The sequence below is a fragment of the Crocodylus porosus genome, unplaced genomic scaffold, assembly GCF_001723895.1.
Source record: "Crocodylus porosus isolate Cpor-Errol unplaced genomic scaffold, CroPor_comp1, whole genome shotgun sequence".
In the NCBI taxonomy this organism is placed as follows: domain Eukaryota; kingdom Metazoa; phylum Chordata; order Crocodylia; family Crocodylidae; genus Crocodylus; species Crocodylus porosus.
Window position 1 is genome coordinate 20,229,385 of NW_017728912.1, and position 23,778 is coordinate 20,253,162.

The 23,778-nt window shown below is 40.3% G+C and overlaps 1 protein-coding gene across 1 annotated transcript in view; it reads left to right on the forward strand.

The window, feature by feature from the left end:
- COL25A1 (collagen type XXV alpha 1 chain) overlaps positions 1–23,778 on the forward strand; it is a 526,117-nt gene that overhangs the window by 272,261 nt on the left and 230,078 nt on the right. The window contains exons 3-5 of the mRNA XM_019533963.1: positions 782–826; positions 3,177–3,184; positions 7,804–7,830. Coding sequence (XP_019389508.1) covers positions 782–826; positions 3,177–3,184; positions 7,804–7,830 — 80 coding nt within the window. The remainder of the gene's footprint in view (positions 1–781; positions 827–3,176; positions 3,185–7,803; positions 7,831–23,778) is intronic.

The window sequence follows — 23,778 nt, forward strand, 5'->3', positions numbered from 1 at the left end:
CTCAGCCTGGCAGCACCTACTGACTCGGGGCTTTTTTCCCCCCAAGTGCTGGGAGCTGGGGCGGGTGGGTCAGCTGGGAGGGGCGGGAGATGGGCCTGGCCTGGCTGATTTGAAGATTCGACTGAATCAAATCAGTATAGTGGTTCGAATCACCGAATCAAATAGATAGGAAGTATCGAATAGAATAGAATCTAACTGAATAGACAGGTAGTACCAAGTATATAGTACATGCTTTCCACTCGTACGTGTAACAGTCACATAGGAGTGTGAGAAAGAAGGAACGGACTGCATGAAGTTCTTATCTCCCCAATTTAACAGGTGTTGGAAAGCTAGACAACCAATGGCTGAAAGAGTAAGCCAAACAAAATAAGAAGCAGAGAGACAAAATTTTACCAGTGAGGGTGATTATTAATCAGAGAAATAAGCTACCAAGGAAAGTGATGGATTCTCCATGCCATGATGTCTTGAAATCACGACTGGATCCTTTTCTGGAAAATAAGCCTTAGTTGAACCCAAGTTATTGGGCTCAATACAGGAGTAGCTAAATAGATGTTAATACCCTATGGTATAGATGATCTAACAGCCCATGTAGCCTGAATCTCCCTGAATCTCTGCACTTGTTTCTTAGAAACTTTGCACAGGACAATTAAAACCATGCCAAGAAGTGGACATTTGTGGATTTGTTTAACACCATTTTATCTAACATTAATTTTATATTTATCCAATTTAAAGAAAGATATACAATTGCAAAATTACAAATCAGAAACTCTTTGCTTTTCAGGCCCTCCAGGGAAACGAGGTAAGAGGGGCAGAAGAGGAGAGACAGGTGAGTTTGTCACTTTTGGAGGATCTTAGTTTATGTTTATTGAAATATTTCACTTAGGATTTTGCCCATTGTGTACAAATGGAGCTGTCATCTTCCTTGATAGATGATGACTCAGCCATTGTTTTGAGTTGAGCTTGTTCTTAAGGGAGGGCCTGATCGCAGCATGCCTTCATTTTGTTATCAGCTGTGGAGTTACTGGAAGAAAAGGTCTCTACATTTTTTCTAAAACAATTTTTGTAATCCTTGGCATATAACTTTTGGCCTCTTAAGTTGTTTCCCCATCTGAAATATTACCAACTTGGTATAAAAACTGGTTATTGGTAATGCTGAAATTGTTTCAGTATACAGCAGTGGTTATCAACTTTTTCATTTGCAGACTCCTAAAAAATGTTGAATGGGATGCTAGACCCCTTTTCATTGTAAGCGTGGGTATTCACATACTTTTGATTGATCTAAGTCATCTTTTATGGACCCCTTAAATGTAATATGCAGACCCTCAGGGGTCCACAAACCACAGGTTGCAAACCACAGGTGTAGAGAGTCTCCTCTCACTTACACCTGTGCCAATAAGAATAACTCCACTGATGTTAATAGAATTATAGTGGAAAATTGGAGTAATTTAAATTTAATTTCATGAGGAATTAAAAATATTTATTATGTCAGCAATTGAAGAAATAATGTGCTAAGTTGACTAAAATGTATAGAACCATATTGTTTGTTCATAATTGTGTGTCTGCAGAGTTTAGGAGGCGAGGCTCCGGAATTAAAATCCATTTGGTACTGGATTGTGTTGGTAGCTGAAAGTTTGCTGATGCAACACAGATACTGAAATGCTGACACTGGGGATAGGACTAGGAACTTCATTTGGGGCTCAAGCCTGAAAAGTATTTGGCACGCTCATCTTCTGTGGGCATCAATGCGAGTTGAAAGTACTGTATTGATCATCTTGCAGGACTGAGCTCTTTGTGAAGATGACATGACAGCAGAGAAAATGGGCATTTCAGATGATTTTGCTGATCTCTGATTTAATATACCAGGGTGGGAGGAACCCACAATCTATTTAATTCTTATAAATAATGTTAGTTCTTCACAGTAATCCATTGTTTAGTCTTGCTTCTAGATGTAAATTAGAACTCAGTTTTGGGTGTTAAAATATTTTTTTGCCCTGTATAGACAAGATAAAGCCAAGCTCTGCTAAGAGTCCAGCTGATGTTGTTTTCATTTGATATATAATCAGCTTGTGATACCTGCTGCAAAAACAAACAGACAAACAAACAAGAAAAAACTATGTAGAGGCAATTACTAATGCTGAAGCTGGCTTTACAAAGGATTCTGACTTCAGATGATCTTAGAACCTACCCTGAAGTCTGCTTATCCATTCTTTTTACACATCAGATAAGCACATATTAAAATATTAACATAGGAATTTGATCTCTTGCAGTTGGAAACAGACACTGTACATTAAAGTACTCTTTCAGAATATTTACCAATCTAAAGAAATTACCTTAGTTACCAGACAATAAAATTGCACTGTTAAAAATGAAAGCCTGACAATATCAAAAGCAAGCTGAAAGTACAGCTGTTGCTATTTTATACCCCTTTTGCACCTCACTTTATTCAGAAGTAAGAGAGAGGCATAAAAGCTAATGAAATGCCATTGACTTGGGAGCTGCAGCTGCTCTGCTTAATAAGACTGAAATAGTAGATTTGATTTGAAGCCTTTGATAATGTTCTCAAGAACTCTGTACAAAAGCCTTTGAGTCTAAATAATTGAAAAAATGTGCAAATATCACTTCACAAAGTGTGACATTTTAATAGGGACCATTTGATAAGTGTGTCTTGGAGAAAGGAAGTGATGAAAAGAAAGTTGTGTAGTGTCAGGTGACCAATGATACTACTTCTTATTGGCGAAGGAGGATGGTAAGAAAATCTAAATATAAATATTTCTGTCTTGATGCCAAGGTTAAATGCCAAGGGTAAAAAAATGTGCAATTCTGAAGGCAAGATGCAACTTTAATGCTCAGTCAATTGAAACTTATAGATTTATAAAAAATGTGTGTGTGGAATCTGAGAAAACAAATTGTATGCAGTCATTAATATATTTAGTATGGCATGAGGCTGCTTGAAAACAAATGAAGAATTCGCTTGAGATTGCATGAGAATATTTCATTCTTTGATAAAGAAACTGTTTAATGGCAAGATGTTACTACTACTAATAGTCTCAAAAAGTAATATTTTGCATGAAAAAATCTAATTTAATCAAAAGTTCTAAAGTTTGGCTTTATGCAGATTAATCTTCCTGTGGTAGATTCATAAACTTATATATTTTTTTCTTTTTTTCCCCCTGCAGGACCTCCTGTAAGTACAGTTGATACATTATTGGGTCTCCCAGGTTAACCAGGATCAGGCAGGAATGAGTTTAGACCCTGTTAAGTTATCACCATGGTAATCTGCTCATGTTTCAACCAGAGGAAATTTACATTTACTATTAGTACAGTGTAATTTTTTACTATTTCTTCTGGAGCTGAATGACTTACTTATAGGCTCCTATTTTTCAAAAGAACCTTTAAAACTGTAAAACTTTACATCAGCACTAAAGATAGTATTTTAACATGTAAGTATGTTGAGTTCATTTTCTTTACTACTTATTACCAACTGTCGTTGTGTTGTCCAGAAATTTAAGGGCCTTGTTACATGTTGCACTTTGACCTGCTCACGTGTTGATCAGTGTTAGTGCTAGCTTGAGTTTGGAGCAGTCATACCTTGAGGCTAAAAGCCTTCTCTGACTGTCCCCCAGCTAAACAGCTCTGACTTGTCACTAGAAGGCTGGCAGGAGCCTGACTAGGAATTACAGCAGGGGCGGGCAATTATTTTGGGCAGAGGGCCGCTTACCGAGTTTTGGCAAGCCATCAAGGGCTGCACGACAGGCAGCCCCGGGCAGATTAAATATTAATTTTCTAAATTTTTTAGGGACCCCGCGGGCCAGATAGAATGGCCTGGCGGGCCGCATTTTGCTCACCCCTGAGCTACAGCCTACAGCTGTGAGTTGCCACTACAGGGCTGGTGAGCCAGGACAGGCTTCTACCTCTGCTCCCAATTGGGATCTGTGTGAAAGATGAGTTAGTGTGGTGGGAGAGGCAGGAACATAAAGCTGGAAGGGATGAGGGTGTGTAATGAAATGGGAGGTAGGAGGTGGGAAGGAAATGGGGGTGGGGGAAGTGTGGTAAAATGGAGGAAGTCAGCCACTGAAAGATAAAAAGAAGTAAAAAAAAAAATTGAAAGACATAAAGAGGAAGTAAATTAAAGAAGGTCTCATTTTAATAAATTTGGATTTGGGATTGGGGTCAGGCAGTTCTGGTCATGCTTCTAGGAGTAGCTGGGGGATGGGAGCGATGAGAGAAGGAACTTTTGGGGGAGCTACTGCACCTGCATCAGAAAGGAAGCCCCAGCTCATGGGGACCTGATCCAGACCACCACCTTTTTCTCTTCACTCATTCCTGGACCTATCTGTGCCCTGCAACTGGCTAGTTGGCATGTGCCCTGCAGGCTGTTTGCATGGGGTTGGTAAAGTCATGGTCACACCCCCGGGGCCAGGAGGGGGAGTTGGCTTGGTACCAGAACTGCCTCTTGGGCAGTTGAATCAAGAGGTGGAAAGCTTGTCCACACAAAAGAGGAAGGTGGGAGATGCTGAAGGTGGGAGATGCAGTGTGGGTGGCTCATTTGTGGGGATTGGCCGCACTTTAATGGAATATGGGCTGGGTAACAGATCAGAGATAAACCTGCTCTGGAGTGGCATAGCTTTAAGCCACCTAATGTGTGCTTAAAACTAGTTTCAGGTGTTAATGTGTGGACAATCCAGGGGTTAAAAGATCCAGGAGCCACCTAAAATTAATGTGTAACAAGGCCCTAACAGTACCAGAAGTCAAAGAGAGATGGTATCAAAACGTCATGATAGGTCCTTAGCCGTCCTAACTCACAGGGAATAGTAACTATTCTGCAAGTAGTCTCATTGCTTAGTAAACTCTATGAGGGAGTCTTTTTTTCATTATGTGTGTGCATGCAGCATTTAATTTAATGGGGTCATGATCCTGGCTGGAACTACTCAGTGAGACTATAAAAATAATGAGAGAGACTACTACTTAGTTTGAGGGATGTTGGCAATTCTGGCCCTAAATTTGTTTCCAACAAAATAATTCCCATTTCTGTTTTATTTTTTTATATTACACTGAGCATTTCCAGACCAGGTCATGTTTTTCTTTTTATGTATGGTATTGAAATTATGCACTTAAAGTATTTGCATTCATTATGCTACTGTATCATATATAAATAATAATGTGCTCATAGAAATTATATCTCCTATCAAGTGACTTTAAAAGGGTAGCTTTTCTTTTTCTTTTCTTAGATTTGTCTCAAGTATGGCTTATTCACAGTCTGCTTTCAGGAACAGATTTTTATCAACTCTAGGTTGGATATGTATTAGAAAATATGTAAATATTTTCAAGGTTTGTTATCAGACACAATACATTTAGAGTTAAGTGTAAATATACAAATCAGTAACAACCTTCATTATTGAATCATTAACATTTAAATAGTCCAAATGTCAGTGGTTCACATTGAGAAATTCATCTATCAAGCTATCAGCAAAAGAAATAGCTTAGTGTTTGACAGTGCTCTTTATTTGGAAATGTATTTGAAGGTAATGTTGGATTCCTAAATAACTTTTTCAGTCTTCCTACAGTGCATAGATCAAGCATAAATCATGATACAAATGATCTTTCTATAGCAAGACGATTTAGCGTAGCAGGTAGTGGACAATAACTATGGAAATCTGCACTTCTTGACTTCATTTCCATACTAATTGGTCTAAAAAAATCTGGAGCCATAGACTATTAGTAGAATTGTGAAATAGCTCTGGAGACTTGAGATGAAGTTTTTAAGTGTCTAATAGACCTAGGAGTCTAAATCCTATTTTGAAAAGTAATTTATGAGCTTTAGTTTCTTTGTAAGACAGTGCAACTTAGGCCCCTACATACCTAAGTCACTTCTGAAAATGGGATTTAGGCTTTGAAGTCACTTAGACCATTTTTTAAACATTCTCAGCATTTTCTAAACTGTGTTAACTGATTTGCATCATACAGTTCGAATCAAATTTCAATCTGAATTAAGGATTAATAGATGATCGTTGACCGTTGTGGCAGGGGGCACCGGCTATATACAATCTGTACACTTGACAGCCCCTTAACAGAAGCTGCAAGTAATTATGAGGCAATAATAAGCCTGTTCAAGTATTGCTACATTGTTACAGTTATCTAAAGTTCTGTTCCAGAAGACATAATTAACCTGATACTTAGTCACTGTGAATACCTGTAGATGTGCCAGGAAGCTGCTCCAATGCACTGTAATTAGAGATTAATTGAGTCTGCTGGAGCATGTCCAGATGTTAATTGAATCTCCAGCACCATCCACATCTTGTGTATCAGCATCCCTATGCTTCAAAATGCTGCCATTTTGAAGTGTGGGGATGCTGATACATGAGATACTGCGGGAGCTCTAGTTAAAGCCCTGGAGCACATGTAAAAATGTGAGGTGGGGTGTTGTTGGCCTCTGTTGTGTTGCAAAAACCCAATTGAGCTTCCCTTGCAGGAACTGATATTTGCAATGCTTCTCTGAATTCCTAAGGACTGTTTTTCCTAAAAGTAATGATGCATATACATGTTAATTAATACAGTTCAAATTGTCTAATTTGGATTGCCCTCGTCTGCATTAATTTTAATCTTCATTCAGTGAGGATTAGTTCATTTGGACTGGCACCATTTTTAATTCGGACTACAGATGCCCATGTGTATATAGTGATGGCTGTAGTCTGGATTAAACCTAGAAAAATGTAATGTCTATCAATGGCCTTAGAGTCTTAACACTTAGAGGCATTTGTATACATGTATGTGCCACAGCACCAGACTCTTGAAAGCATCCGGTGCTGCGGCCAATGCATTTGTATAAATGGCAAAATGCATGTCAGCACTGAGAAAATGCCAGTAGTGTGCTTTTGAACTAAAGTGCATTCAAGGTGTTTCAGTTCAAAAAGGCATTGCCATTATTTTCTGTGTGCTGATGTGTATTTCGCTGTTTATACAAATGTATGCGACGCAGCACAGGGTGCGTCAGTTCATGTGCTCCTCAGACTCTATTAATTGAGCTTGGTCTGATGCACTGGATTTCCAGGGCATCGGAGCAGACAAAGGTACATGTATAAATGCATTAAGTTATTTACTGAAACCGTTTTGTCTAGTTTTGAGTCAGTGTGCATAGCGGTAACCATTAAAAACTCAATTATAGGTGTCATCTGAGATACAACACCACAGAATTTCTCTTTATTTAGAATAGCAAATGACTGTGGTGTATCAGGTGTATTAACGTAAGTAAATATTGTATCTTCAAAGATAACAATTTTACTTTTAGCTTTCCTCTGGCTAACTCCTGTGGGTCACACAAAATGGTGATCAAAGTACATTTGTTCCTTTTCATTTTTTTAAAATGATGTATTACAGCTTCCTCAGATTTTTTTTCCTTGATGCAGATGGTAGTGGCAATAGCATATTAACCTATCTCACCTCTCCCCTCTTTTTGGTATCTAGGCATCAAATCTTCGGAGATTTTTTCAGTCCCCTGCTGTCCCCCAGTGTCTATGTTTAAATCCTGTTGATAAGAGGTTAATCAAGGATCAAAGGCAGTAAATGGCTTGTTTGGTTTTTTTTGACTGCATTATAGCTTGAATAGTTTTCTTTACTAAAAACACCCATTTATTCAGTGTACCAATTCTGGGCCACATTGGTTCATATGTAAAATGTAATAAATTGTAAAGAATTGATGGACACGCAAACTTAAATTTTCCAGTAATGTAATGTGCATGTTTGTAATGTCACCTGTCATGAACATGGTGTTAATGTATGTCCTACCATTTCATCTCATTTTACCAGGGTCTACCAGGGCGAAATGGCTATCCGGTAACTGGTCTATCATATATTTATGATAGCTTTTGTCATTCTTTTCTCCCTTGTGTTTGTGTTTATCTTTGTCTTAATCTTAAAAAGCTAGGCTAAATTAACCCTTCTCTGAAGTGTCTTAACTGCCTACAAAATGCAATCTTTTTTTTTTTAATATTTGTTTCCTTGGCAGTTCTTTATAAACAATCCGAGATAGGAACACATACAATATATGCCATAAACACAAATATACCCATTATTTTCATAGCATAAATGTTTTGTTTGCTGTGTTTGTTTATTCTAGCATGCAGAAATTATTTTGTCACCATAATGACTTAAACTGGATACTGTGTACCAATTTTCTCTATTAGACAACTGTTCAGCTGGCTTATTGAATCTCCACAACCTTCACTTGCATTTTGTTTGGTTTTATTTAGTTCCTTAAATCACTATATCTTTAGCAAGGTAAATTAGAGAGTTAGGAATGGGATGCAAAGCTTATAATAGAGTAATCTTATGCTAATATATATGCTTTTGCGTAATTTTCATTTATACCTGTATGACTTGTTTTCTGAAAATTATTATATATGAAATAATGCATATTTCTGGTAAACTATTCCAAAGAATTTTAGGAAATATCCAGTCAGAAAAAGTCAGAGTTATCCTGCCACATTCATGGGAGACAAAATATTTCTAAGATTGTAGATATACATGTATTATATATTGTATATCAAGTGAGAAATATTATTAGACAAATCAGATTATATAAGTGCAAAACATAATATTTGTTAAAGTATGATGATGCCAATGGTCTCACTTTGGGCACTTGCTGGTATGTTTTAGGGCCATTAAGATCTGGTTTGCATGTTTAGATGTTAGATGTCTTACTCTTTGATATATGCTAACAATTTTTGTATATGCATGCAGATTATTGTTTTTGGACTCTCCAAAAGAGAGAGGAAAAGTAGAGTTTACTTTGACAATCTAACCTTTTACATCTTCAAAGTTTGACCAGTGCTGAGTTCACTGTCAAATGTTAAAACCTAAACCCAACACAATGAATCAGCAGTTTAAAGCCAAGTAACAGTGAAATATATAAGAAAACAGAGAACTGTTTCCAAAGTATCTGGATACCCTGACATAATTTCAATTTCAAATTACAGTTTTGTTTGTACTGATAAATCCACTTAGACTGAAGCTGTTTTGGGGAAAAGTTACTGTACTATGATTCTGTTCTCACTAATGTGACATGTTTTTTGGTTAGAGCAGCTGGGATTTCCAAAGAAGCTTTAGGGATGTAGGTATACAGCCTTTGTGAGATTCACCGCAAGCTGGGACTTTAGTTACATTAGGCTCCTGAAAAAGTTCAGTAAGAATTTCTAATGTTTTTAACACATGAAAAACATAATGCTTGAAACAGAAAGCCAGACTTCACTTAGTTTTGCCTGAGAATATTTGCTACAGAGCTTGTTAATTTGTTTAATGATGGTTGCATACATACATAGAGTTTCTATAGAGTTCATTTTTAATTGCGAGTCTGTTTAGAGACTTCTAAAGATCCGGTCGTTGATCCTACTCAAGTTGCTTGGAACTTGAGCAAGTCAGTCTTAGAATCCAGAGGTGGAAAAAAGCTTATGAAAGTCACCTATTAATGATGTAAAGCTACTAATGGCATTGTTGAAGATTTTTAGGGCTGTGTGAAATGCCTGCATTTCATTTTGGTTTTAGCTTTGGCGTTTTGGAGGGGCAGTTGTTTTGGCATGTCCAAAACAGCTGTGTTTTGTTTAGTTTCAGATTTGGCATTTTGGAGGGCCAGTGATTCATTTTGGTGTTTCAAATCACTGTCCCGTTTCAGCCAAAACTGTTTCGGAATTTTGACAGTGTTTCGGCCGTAGGCTATAATGGGAAATCACAAAAGTGCTTATAACTTTGTAATTTCTTGCCTCATTTGGATGAAACTTGCAGGGATGCTAGCCCCTTTCTGAGGCTATGATGCCTGCCAAGTTTCATGCCAGTCTCTCACCTTGGTGCCTCAATTTACTTTTTTCACTGACTGGCTTTCTTGCCTGAACTGCATGCCAGCCTCTGGCTTCTTTACTATGCCTTCCCTCCAGGAGGAGCGCACACACACACCAACTAGATGCTTCCTCACCCTGATGAAGGATTTTACCCCAAAAGCCCATGCCTCGCAGATGGCATCCCAGGCAGCTAAGCTGAGCTCACTTGGAGCCTCACAACTCCCCAGCAACCTGCAAGCCTCAGGCCTCTCAAAAATCTTAGGGGTCTAGGCTTTCCCCAGCCAGGACTGTGAGTGTGTGTGGTGGCTGGAGGTTATGGTGCTTTCTACTTGCCTTTCACTAGGCAGATCTTCGGTCCTGGCATTTCCTGGGGCTGCCACACCACTGGCAGTCCCACCAGGCCTCCCGACCCTGGCAGGGTGCAGTTTTAGTGATCATGCCCAGGACCCAGGGCCGCCGCCTCCTCCATAGCTCCAGCCCATACCTCCAAGTTTATCCTGGCATGGGAGCTCTGCAGGGAGATGTTCTTCCCCTGCTGGCTGGTGATGCAGTGAATGCCACTCCCAGCTCTGAGAGTGGGGCATTAAATGGTTTTAAAAAATGAAAATGAAAAAAGGAAATAGGTGTGGATGGAGTGAGGAGGATGGCTTTCACTCCATCTGCATGTGGAGCTTGGGGAAACCCCAGCAACAGGAGGTTCACCTTGAGGAACACCAGCTGCTCCACCAAACCAGAATTCAAGAAGATGCGGCAGGGTGTCATTACATCCCCAGCAATGCTGAACACCCTCTCGCTTGATGCTCTGGTTGGTGGACAGGACAGGTGTTCCCAGGCAACTGTGGCCAGATCCTGCCACATGTGGCTGTGGCTTGCTCAACAAGCCAAGGGTCGCAGTCCAGCAGCTCAATGTCCTCGACGAGATACGTAGTCACCAGAGGCTCAGCACTACCTGCCCAAGGCTGGGGTCTGATGCGTCTGGACCCCACCATGGAAGCCATGCCCTTGGCCCACACTGTCAGTGGCTGGTGTGGAGGAGACTGGCGGCTGCTGAGAGTGCTGGCACGGGAAAGTGGATCCCCCTCTTCCATGTCCCCTCACCTCTGCCATTCTGCTTCCCTGACTCTGTTCACCAGCACCTCCATCCAGTGATTGAGGATTTTGATGCTGCCAGTGCACATGCTCCCCTTCACCCTCAGGTCACACATGCCTGCCAGCTTGTGGACTGTACTGGACCTTAGTGGATCCAGTTGTTTTTTGATGCCCTTCTTCAGCCGTTTCACCAGTGCCTGCATCTCTGGTGAAAGTGTCTTGCCCCAGGCAGGAACATTGATCCCTTGGAACTTCTCCATTTGGTTCTCAAGCTCCTTGATTATGAGGATCACCTGGCTAAGGAGGGTATCGCCAGCGCTGAGGGTCTTGGTGGCCTCGAGGAATGGCTTGAGGACCAGCAAGATCTGGGAGATGGTATCCCACTCAGCTCCATTAAGGGGGCTGATCCCAATCTCCCTGAGCAAGGCCATCTCATGGATGGCCTTCTGTTGCTCTACCAACCTCTTGAGCATCAGGTATGTAGAGTTCCATGAAGTCGCCACATCCTGGATGATTTTGTGCTGCAGGATGCTCAGCTCTGCCTGTTTGTCCTGCAGCATCTTGCCCCGCTTAATGCTTTGGTGGAAGTTAGTCACCATGAAAGCTATAAAAATAGAAAATTAATTCAGCTGCTTTTTTTCTCCCATTACTGGCTTTATACAGGATATCTAGAGTAATCAAGCGCATGAAGAGTGGTAACTCTTTATGGGAATTACTCCAGCTTCCATTTGAAACATCTCAAATAGCCTATTCCTGATTTTTTAAAAATAAGAAAATACAAGGATTTTAATAGACACCACATAAGCAACGGCATATTTATGTTGCAAGGATTTAGCCTGAAGGCAAATTTGTTGCTGTAGAAATTTTGCTGTAGCTAAAAATAAAGGCTTAGATGCAGGGATGAAAAAATATTTAGGTTGAGTTGGGGCAAAATCTGAGGCAGTCCTATGAGGTAGGCCCATTGGAGGGGGTGTTCAGCCAAGAGGAAGGCACTCTGCACAGGGTACAGAAATCCAGTAGTCCCTATTCATTAGTCAGGTCTCATGAAAATGGAGTTGCAGTCACCCTTCTAGCTCTCCTATACCCATGTTTCTGTGCAAATGTTGCTGTGAACGGGCCAGATCCTGCAACCTATATTCAATCTTCCACTGAGTCTGGAGAAAAAGATAGAATCTGTTGAGTAAGTGGCTGAATCTCTGACTAACCTTCAGTTAGTGACAAAACGTTTACCATTTTAAAAACTAAGTTGGAGGCATGAAGGCCTCCCTCCCTGCTCAATTTGGCTGGGAACAAATCAGGAACAGAAATTTATCTGTGTAAATATATAGCCTCCATCACTTTCCTGTATCATGGCCTTCACAGTATGTATATGCCAAGGTCCCCCATGGGGTTTGACTGTCATTCTCTCAGGGCAGGAGGGAAGATCTTATTTCTTCTCATGATGTTAGTCTTGAACACCAGCCTGAGATTCCCAAAGATCCACTGGGCTTCTGGGACCCATGAAAACGGAGAGGTTTTGAGGAGGACTATTCCTCCGCAGTGAGTCCTTTGCTTTCCTAACTTGTCCCTTCTCCTCCAGGTGTTAAGTGATTTCCCATAGAGAAGAGAGGGGCAATGCACATAAAATGCTTTGGCTCCTATAGTTGTAACACATTAGTCTGAGTAAGATTTAGATGCAATCAATTTTTTCAAATCCAAAGTCTAGAGCCCTGGGATTTTCACTCAACACTTATTGGATTTCTAGATAAATATACTGCACTCTTGGCACTGTAATGGACATACAGACAGCATTTGTAACTGCCACAAGAGCTGAGGTTAGAATGATAGGATTTCCACTTTCAATAGTCCCATAGTAATAATGTCTTCTAGGTTAAATGACAGCTTTGTCATTACACCTCTGACTTTTCCACTCTAGTTAAAAGTAATACAGACATGTAGTCCAGGGCAAAGGTTCTCAGCTTGTGGGTTGTGACCTGTGAAGATATCAAAGATAAGTGTCAGGATATGGGGACCCTCCTGCTCTTTCCTAATTGCTAAATAGAAAGGGAAGTGTGTGTGTGTGTGTGGGGGGGGGTGTCCTAGTTAAATTGCTGGTGGTATTTGTGTGAATTTGGAAAATTAGATGATAGTATGGAATAGGTGGAAAGCCACTACTAGAAGAACTTAAATAAAATATTTATGGCTTCAGTGCATTTGACAGTGTTCTGTGTACAACCCATTTTGCTATTTTCACTATGTGGACAGTTTATTAGAACTAGATTGTGTCATCTAGACACAACCCACAGAAAAGAATAGAACAGAGCTGTGCCATCCAGAAGGAAGCTCTGGAAGGGTTTCTGTAGATTGTGTTTGACTGCCTCCTGGAGCTCAGGGGCAGTATGGGATATGGGAGGAATACCTTTGAACTCTACCAAGCACTGGGGTTATTGTTCTGCCTGGTCCTTACAAGGACCATGCATAGATGTGTGGTAAGGCACATTACGGCCTCCTGCCCAGAACAGCCATGAAATTGGGCTCTGACATTTTTCTTTTGTTTCTGTGGGTCTCATACACCAACTGGGAGAGTAAAATTATTTTTATACTATGATAAAATTATTACAAAACAGGAATATTTATACTGGGAATTGGAAGCACAAGAGTAGTACCAGAAATTATTTTTAAAAAATGTATTTAATTCTGATTAGATTTGGAGTTGACACTGTTCTTGAAAAAACTTGCATAAGTGATGCAAGACCATTTCTAAGATTAGAGAAATGCTGGAATAAGTCTTTTTGATTTTATGAATGTAAATAGTTAATACATTTTCCTAAGTAGAAAATATCCATGGACTTTACAGTAAGAAATAGTTTGTTTCCAATTCATACATAAAGTATTCTCTTCAGGATTTCCTTTAGATTTTTCTTATTCCTTCTGTTTCCCTAATTTCTTTTTCCCCAGTGGTGACTCTAGAAATGGTGTAATGTGATCACAATTTTACTTTCTATCACTGACTTCCAAATCAAGTTCCTTCAGCTACTGTCTTCCCCAATTTTATTTCTCATTGCCAATTCACCCCAAAAATTAGAAAATGGAGATGTGTTTCTTTGGGTTTATGCATTCCCATCAACTTTCCAGATCCTACTGAAGTGCATTATGGATATATCAAAGGTGAAATTGAAGTGTTACACCTCTAATATTCTCTCCATTACAATACAGGTACATACATATGCATATAAACAAGAAAGAACAGAGCTTGACTTCAGTATACTAGAATGAATTTCAGGGTTAGTAGTTAGAAATAACATATTTTTCCTTGCACTATGGCTAAGTAAGCTTAATCAGAAAATAATTGAGAGACAATAAACATGGAACCCCATGATGCCATTTTTACAGTGTTGCTTTTAATAAGAGAGTCTAATTTTAAGGGATGTCTCTGCACATGCAACCTAAAAATACATTGGCTTTTGTTGCAGCTGTATCAGATTGCAAGTTCGTGTATAATTTACTGTCCACTTTAGCCCTTATGTCTTTTTGGCATTAATGCTTTCCAAGTCTCCCCCCCACCCCCCATCCTTGAATGTCTGTCTTTTGGATTATTCATCCCCAGATGTTTCAAGCTTTTCCAGACTCCTGCATTTTAATACTTCCTCCCACAAAATCATGCTCATTAGGGGCCAAATCCTGATTCCTGTGCACATCCTGGCCAAGCAGGAGCTATGCAGGTGGGTGGGAAGGACAGATCGGACTATCCCAACGTGGGAGTAGCATAAGGAGTAGCATTTCCCTTCTGCACAGTTTTTAGCTTGTGGGTCTAAAAGTTCTCCCTCATTGACCAGCTGTTGTAGGCCTGGGGGCACAGTTCTCAAAAGAGGCACCATGAGTACCTTCATGGAGAGTAGCCTCTTTGCACCCTGGTTCTCCTTCTTCAACAGAACAGTGCTACATCTACATCATTTGGTGCCTCCAATAGCCCTGATGCACCTGTGAGAATTTGTCTGGAGGTTTAATTTCCCATTTGTTCTGTTGAAACTGAATACTTTTGTATGCCATTCTTTACTGTATTCTTTGAAGGACACCTGTAGTTTCTAGTACCAAGTTTTTTATTCCCCCGTCTTTTCCACCTTAATAGGGTGATCATTCCTCTGTCTTTTTTCTGTATCATGATGATATTCTCCATGGGCTAGATTCAGCTTCTCTGTTACACTGACACTAGTGCTGGGAGAGTGAATATGGAACCTTTCCTTCTCCCAATCCTTTCCCATGGAAGAAAAAGGCAGATTTCCAGTCCCTTTTCTAAGCAGAGTACTGGACCTTCATCCATCATGTAGGGGTGGGAGGATGTACCGTCTTGGCATCATAGGCTCATAAATGGTCATCAGTGGAAGATTCTGGGAAGCAGTTTTTGCTCAACTGTATACAATACCCACCAAGCAGTCCCCTACAAATACAATATCCTGTACAACTTGCCTGCAGACCCAGAGTAATCTGTTTCCTGAAAACACTGCACATAGTTAGTTGACCCAGCCAAATACTTAATATCTATGATATTGTGTCCTACTAACCAGATGTTACTTAGATATGAAATTACATCCATTGATGTCATTAGGTGCAAGATAATATTCCAGATTTGTGTATTTCTGTGTTAAAAGTTGTCTTCCTTGCTATGCCTGTGCTATCAGCCAGCTCCCCCTGTTCAACAGCAATATTCTTGGACGTGCAGCTCTCTACAGTGTCATTCAACGCTGCTCTGCGTACTAATTGAGAAGTTGCTGAGGTAGTCAAAATATTGCAGATACTTTGGGGCCATAAAATAATTCTAAGTTTGTCCAGCTCGTATTTAGTACCCATCTTTCTGGGATTTTTATTGTATATAAAACATAAGCATAAAATCATCATACTAATGATTTTTAAGCTAGAATTTCAGCTCAGGCTCAGTTTTGACAATTGATTTAGTATTGGAACCTCTTTAAATAGGGATTTGTAATGGGTAGAAACTTGTCAGGTCCCTAACTGTAGCAGAACTAGTGGTTTCCTCCTGCATTAATCACAAAGAGGCTACATTTGGCCTTTTTCCTTTTGATTTGCATCATTTCCTTGAAGGCTTGGTATAGGCAGGATTAAAATTGTCTTGTCAGACGTATTCACAAGTTATCTCATACCTCTTGGCTATGATACTAATTTTGTATTGCGGTATAAATGACACTGACTTACTACAAAGTATGTCAGTGTAAGTGGGGATCCTTTGGAAAAATTTCAAAATTGCTACAGTTCCTACTAGTCAACTTGTATAGCTGTGAATACTGACAGTATGAGCTGGATCCTGTGTTCCTTGCACACTTGAATCTCCCACAGGCTTGCATAAGAGTTTGGGTGCATAACAGAATGTATCTTTCCATTATTTTCATTACTGATCTAGAACTTGATAGCAGCCTACAAGTACGAAAGGGGTGAGCATCAAGATCTAGGGGAGTACCTCTTCAGGAAGGTACCTTAAGGGAGTATGATGACCAATGAGCACAAGCTAATAGAGGGTAAATTCAGGCTGGACATAAGAAAAATCTTTTTCTCTGTAAAGGTCATCAAACTGTGCAACACCCTTCCAGGAGAGGTGATGCAGTTGCCATCCCTGGAGGTATTCAAGATGAGGCTGGACAAGCACCTTGTTGAACTCATCTGAGCTTCTTGCCCATGGCTGGACTTGTTGATCTTGAAAGTCCCTTCTGGTCCTTCGATTCTATGAATGCAGCAAAGTTGCTTGCAGCCAGGGAGCCAATTAATATTGTTGAAGATATTTGCAGTATCATCTGAGATAGCAGGAACTCAGATGTGCTACAAAAAAAATATCATAGCAAGACAAATGACTATTTACATAGAAGAAAGTCCTCCAAAAACAATTACTACCCAATCTTTAAAGGCAGAGGAAGGATATTAATTTAGTAAATCTATATCTGAAAATGCTGCGAGATTTCACTCCTACCTGCTTAAGAGACTCTGTTCTTTAATTTAATTTGAATAACCTTGTTTTCATCTCACTTATGGAACTTTTTTTATTCCTGGATATCTTGGCCTGAAGGCTTATAGAAGGCAGCAATTGACAGAGCCCCCCAGTGACGTATGACCAGGTAGACTTTACTATCATCTTATTTTAGCACTTTCCTTCCATAACTCAGCAAGCTGGTTGCAGCAACAGAGCCTGAGGAGTTGGCACAGCAGGTGACACAGGTTGGGATGGTGGCAGGAGTAAGTAGTTCCAGCAGGTGCCATGGGAGCATCAATTCCATAATGTACTGCATAGCGCATGTTTTCTTTTTTGGTCCTGCCATCTCTTTCTGCTTATGCTCAGTCTCAGTCTATGGTAGCATTAGCCATCTCAGCAAAAGCTGCAGCTTTGGCAGTAGTGAATCAAGGCACCTCTCTACCACAGTTCTTGTACAATACAATAGCTTCAGCACTAGAAGTCACTGTCAGTTTCCAGGTCTCCCCCTTGGGCTTCTGCCTGATGGCCCTGTGTGTCCTTCCTTCTCCACTTTACAGGATTTTTCCTCAATAAGCCCTTTCATAAGAACTCCTTTCCTCATTGGCATTGAACTAAGATGACCACTCTAAAATGTTGTTCCCTGATGCCAACACCTGCCTTGTTTAGGGAACTACTGACAAACATGTTAGAGCTAAAATAAATAATAAACCACTGCGGCCTATTTTTCTCAAATGCTAAAAACAAACAAAACAACTCTGATATAACTCACAACGACCCACCTACTGCTGAGCAGTTGTCAGTCCTTAGAGCTATTAATAGTAATAATTCTTAGACCATCCTTCCTTCTCTTTGCACTCAGTGCCTAACTGCCATAGTCCTGTCCTATTAGGTAGCAGGACTGGTGTTTGGACCACTACATAGTTGAACTAGGAGATATGGCATGCAGCTCAGCTCTGCAAAGAGTCCTTGAGGCCCCTCCAAACAGCCTATCAGGTAGGAACAAGGTATTCATCCCCAGGGGTAGGAGAAAAATGTGTCTTGCCTTCTCCATCCGCACATCTACTGAGCATCCAAAAGTTGCTATAGGATTGGTGTAGGTGGATACTGATCCCTGACATATGGCAAGAGTATCACTTTTTGCAACCCTTACCCTTTCAGCCTCTTATGAAAACAAGAACTTGCACTTGATATAGAGTCGTGGGTATGGCCTTTGTTGCAGAATAAATTCTGTCTGACCTTCCTCTAAAGGTTAGACAGCCTCAAACTGAGGGTGCCTATATATGGCTCCAGTGTGCTGCAGCATCACATGTATTCAGTGTCCCATGTTTCAAAATGATGTGTGTAGTGCTTTAACTAAAACTAATTGAATGAGCTTTAGTTAAAGCACTCCCGCAGCCATTTTGAAATTCAGGATGTTGAATAAACGTGAGACTGAGGCGTTTTAATTGAAACAGCTGACTGGGAGCCGCTCTAATTAAAATCTTCCCTTCCCCACCCCCCCAGCCCTGGAGCATGTGTATACATACCCAGAGATTCTTGCATAATCCATATTTACATGAAGAAAAGGTAAACTCTGCTCTAGGGAAAGCTCAGTTGTGCCTTCCAGGCTGCCATGGTCTGTCTGCAAGGTGTCCTAATAGGAAATATCTCAGTATACTATAAAACTTTGATAGCACCTCAGAGCCATCCCTAGGGTTTCTAACACAGTGACTCAGAATTTCTCAGCAACACAATATCAGCAGCACCACTTTTTACAGCATTCTCAGGCACTTTCCTTGATTTAAACAGGTATGCACAACTGCTTAACAACTTAACCTTATAGGACTGTCATTTTGAGAGAAATCAGGGAAGGCCAAGTGTGTAGTAAGTAATTCATGGTATGAATTTACAAATGCTGTAAATGAGGACATATTAGTAATGCAGAACAAATACATTTCTAATTTTACTAAGCGAGTTGAAGAGTCTTTTTGTTGACATTATTGTGTTAGTCATCAAAGCCTGTGTTATGCTGAGGGTCAGACTCAGTGGTAATAATGTCCTTTCTAACCTTCAGATATGTGAATAATACATAATTCAGTTGATCATTTTTTTCTCATAGACAAAACAATTTAAAACTCCTTATTAAAATGTATTTGGACAAAAAAATTGAGAGCTCTTAGATTTTGTTACCATTAATTATGTAGATCACAGATCGCAACTCTGTCAACATCGCCTAGAATACTGTATGTTGTGGACTACAGTTGCTTTAATGAGTTTTGATGATATGTACTCTGTAAAACTGGTTTTAGCTGTATTAGTTATCGGCCTTCTTCTTTCCTCATCTATATCCATGTAACTGACAGTTCAGTGGGACTGTATAATTAAAAGTGACACCGGATTTGGCTTTGTATCTTCAGGGCCCAATCATTTCTGACATTCAATGGAATTCCCTTTCCTCAAGACCTCCCAAAGTGTCACTGCAGCTATGCCACACCTAGAGTTGTGAAGGTAGGGTGTCATCAGTGTCTGCAGCAACTTTATCCTGCTCTATGAAGGAAGTTAGATGGTAGAAACTCGTAATCCCAAATCCACTGGCAGCAAACCTTCCACCCTGCAAATTACTGCAGGAACTCCATGGACCAGAATCCTACTGCATACCAGAGGGCAGGGTAGAGGTGTGCCTTATTCCAGAGGTTAGGTGTCCTGTCTCTTCACCCCATCCCCTACACCATAAAAGCACCCAAACCTGATGTACATTATTTAGGTAAGTGGTTTTAACCTGTGATCCATGGATACCTGTGGGTCCACAGATTATGTCTAAGGGATCTGTGAAAGATGACTGATCAATCAAAAGTATGTGAATACCCACACTTACAATTCAAAAGGGTCTGAACCTCCATTCAAATTTTTTAGGGTCTGCAAATGCATAAAGGTTGAAAACCACCGATGTAGGCAGTATGTGCTAGCAAGGTAGGATCTGGATTTACTCCTTCGTATGGATGATTTACTCTTTGTTCTTTGAAATCTGTGGTATTGCTATAAGAGCTTGTTGCCCAGGAATCAAAAAGTTCAGTCACGCAGAACTCAAGGACAAGAATTTGTCTGTAAAATGTGTCTGAGTTATTTACAAAGCTCTTCTCTCAGATCCACATTTATGGATCTCAATTGCACATTATGCACTCATTCCACAAGCAGCAGACACAATTACACACTTGACATTTATAACCTTCAGTAGTTAATTTTGCCACTTTATTTGTGGTATGGCCTATTTTATATAGAGGCCAAACAACAAATGCCACTGATAAGGTCAGTAGCGTGGTGCCATAAAATATCAGAATTCTAGTAGCCTGACTTTACTGAACTCCAGCTTATGCCAATAGTGATGCTGTATGTGGAACTGTCATGAATATGCAACAGACCTGCAGCGTGCTCTTACTGTAGACAAAAAGTTGAGGGTGTAGAACGCAGAGGAGAATTTTATCTTGTTCACCAGCTGTGCAACTAAAACATAAAAAAGTGAAATATGGTGATTTTAGAAAAGGATTTATGTCCTAAATGAGGGCCACAGTGTGCCCTGATTTAATTTCTCATTTATGAAGTTCATCTTCATTTTCTATACATCACCAAATAAAAACCACAAAAAAACGAATAAAATAATAAACTACCAATCAGCACCTTGAGGCATCATCAGTGGCACAGAAAATCATAATCATTTTCTCAGTTCTCATGCTCCATTTCTAAATTAGCAATTTTGATCTGAGATTCGTAGGTAGGTAAATCAATCTGTTATATAAAATCACCATCTGTGCATGGAACTTTGAGCAGTAGCTAGCTTCTGAGATGAGGTGCCTGTATATTAAAGACTGAGGAAAATAAAAACTGAACACTGTGGACCAGCTTCACAGCTGGAGTACATCTGTGTAAGTCAGCTGACATCATTAGGAGCTGGGCTGACTTATGCCAGTTGGGTACTTAACCCTATGCATAAAACAAAATAAAAAGAAGATGACGTACCAGGTGGGGTGGAGTATCTGCAAATAGACAACTGAATCTTTTTCTTTTATTTGATTATTTTTTCCCATTGCTTAGAAATTTATTCTTTCCTATGCTGGAGTTCTTTGTAAACAATGAGAAGCCAATAATATGCAGATAGCTAGGGGTTTGGCCTACCATTTCTTTGACAAATTAAAAATGAGTAAATTTCTGTTCTAGATTTATTCTTTATTCTTACCACATTTTCAAAGGCAGACTTTTCATGTCCGTGCTTTGGCAAATGTGTCATGTTTTACCCATAGCTAAGACCATTTTTGGTTATGCCTTTTATTTTGCCTTGTTCTTCCTGTCATATTAATTTCCTTTCTACATGTAGCATAGACCAACAAATTAACTGAAAGTAGCCTTATATATTAAATAAGCAACCTTTGATGGAAACTTCAGGTTCCAAATGCTTTAGCCAACATATATATAAGAAGGAAATATAATACTGGACCCCATTTGTCAAACTGTATTTGTGACAGTTGCAAGGAAAACATATATATATAATGTAACTCAATGATATATTACTTCATCAGTATGAACTGTATCACTTTAAAACATTTTTAAAGTTGTATAAATTGCTGTTTTCTCACAAGATGAGATCCTGAAATTAATATTTATATTAATACTTCATGATTAATTCTTGATTAATTGTAACATGAGGATTACCCATATTATATGTCACAAAAGAAAAAGATCCTGCATATGAGAATGAGCGTAATCAATTCAGTGATCTCTGAGGAGTGTCACAAATCCATATGATTTCCCTGAATGCTGGATTTTCCATTTAGATCTATGATGTAGCTGAAAGATGTGTAAAATCCCATGTAGCCAAACAGCTCCCTAGTGAGTACACACAAATGAAGCTCATGTGCCTTGCTAATGCTAGCACAGGTCTGGAATAAGTTACATTCAAGATACTGGTTTCTGAAACAATGGCCTCAGATGGTAGGTTTCTGTGACAGAGCAGGTGTGAGGGTGATTTTTCAAGCTCTTTGCTCATCCAGCTCCCATTGAAAGCTAGAACTATCAGGGGTCTTCATTCTTATAGGAGGCTTTGACAGTGTGCTGAGGAAAACAATCCTGTATTGGTAGACAACTGTCGGGAATGACCTAATGTCCCTAACCTTTCATTTTAGCCTGTAAGAGTTCAAACCATCTGCTTTCAAAGCAACTTGCTCCATTGATGGGATCTACAGGCACATTGAACATGGATATCTATCCTCTCCTACATCGAAGAAGAAATTAGGACAATAGTGTATTTACTCAAACCCAAGAGGAGGGTTTTTTCCCCCCATTTAACATGGGACAATGAGTGGGGAGAGGTGGGGAGGGTGGATGGTGGGCAATTGCTGCAGCTCTGACTCCGACCCTGGGTTGGGGTCAGCGCTGCAACTACTGCCTGCCACCTGCCCCCCACCTCCGCAGCCCCTCCTACCTGCCTATCCTCCTGCCAGCTCTTCACCCCACTGCCACTTACCTTCTACCCCAAGACATGGAGCACATGGTTGATCCAGCCCCAGCCCAGCCTCATGGCAGCAGCAGTAGTGGTTACTGCTCCAACTCTGGGACCTAGCTGCTGCATGGCCAAGTGAAGGCTGGAGCAACAGCATGCCCCATGCCTGAGGCTGAAGTGGGGCTGCAGAATAAGCAGCAGTGGGGAGACAGAGGCTGGGGGAATGGTAGGGCAGGCACCAGGGGGCAGGTGCTGGGGGGTGCAGACATGCAGGGGGATAAGTAGCACAAGAGTATAAGGGCAGGTGTAGAGGTATGAAGGTATGGGGTGGGGGCAGGTAGCAGGGGTGGCAAGCTGTGGAGGGGAAGGGGCCAGGGGTCAGTCTGCTCGACTCCCCTGCTGCCTACCCTCCTAATTTCTGTCTTCCCATCTATACATAGTAGCACAGACAGTCCTAATCATTTTCTCAGTCCCCATGCCCCTTCTTTAAATTAATACATTTGATTTGAGATTCATGGATAGGCAAATCAAATTGGTTCATAAAATCAACATGTGGGCATGGACGTTTGAGCAGTAGCTGACTTTTGAAATTAGGTGCCTATATATTAAAAGCCAAATATAACAGGAATGGAACATTATGCACCCATGTCCAGAGGTAGGGCACATCTGTGCAACACTCCCTCCCCCACAACTGCCTGCCCCACACTGCCTGCATACCTCGTACCACTGCTTTTCCTGATGCAGTGGTGCAGGGGGGAGGAGGAATTTAAGATGACCCTCCAGTAATTCTATCCATGGAAAATTATAACAAGTTTATCCATTTTCCACAGACAGAATCTAATTATGTGTGTGTGGGGGGGTGGGGTCATCTTAAATTCAGAGTTGTCCTGGATTCAGGTATATACTGTAGTTTTGTGTGGAGGTAATTGTAGTCCCTTAAATGCATGCATCAGTTCACTTGTACACACGTGTGTATGAAGCAGGAGAAATGAAGCCTGGGTACAGATCATAAATCAGTTTCTCTGAGTTCTTTGAAACCACATTGTTTTACCTGTAAGCATAAGAGGTCACTAAAACCCCCATAAAATTACAATTACGATTTTTTATTACAATTTACTATTATTTAGCTGTGCGTGGTACGGTATAGACAGTACAACATAAAACCAGTGAGCAAACTTTTGTTGTTAGTTTTGTGTCACTTCAGAGAAATTCATCCTAGAATAACTGAGCAGAATTTGCCCCTGGTTTCTTTCCTCCACAAGACAACCATGAAGAAAACCAGTCATGCCCATGAACACTCATGAATCCATAGTAATATTCTGTTTTTAATGTAAAAATCAGTTTCTTGCTGTTGCATGAAGTTTTTTCACATGATAAACTACTACACACTGAATGCTCTTTTACTAAAGTGTATCTGCAGCGTTAACAAGAAAAGT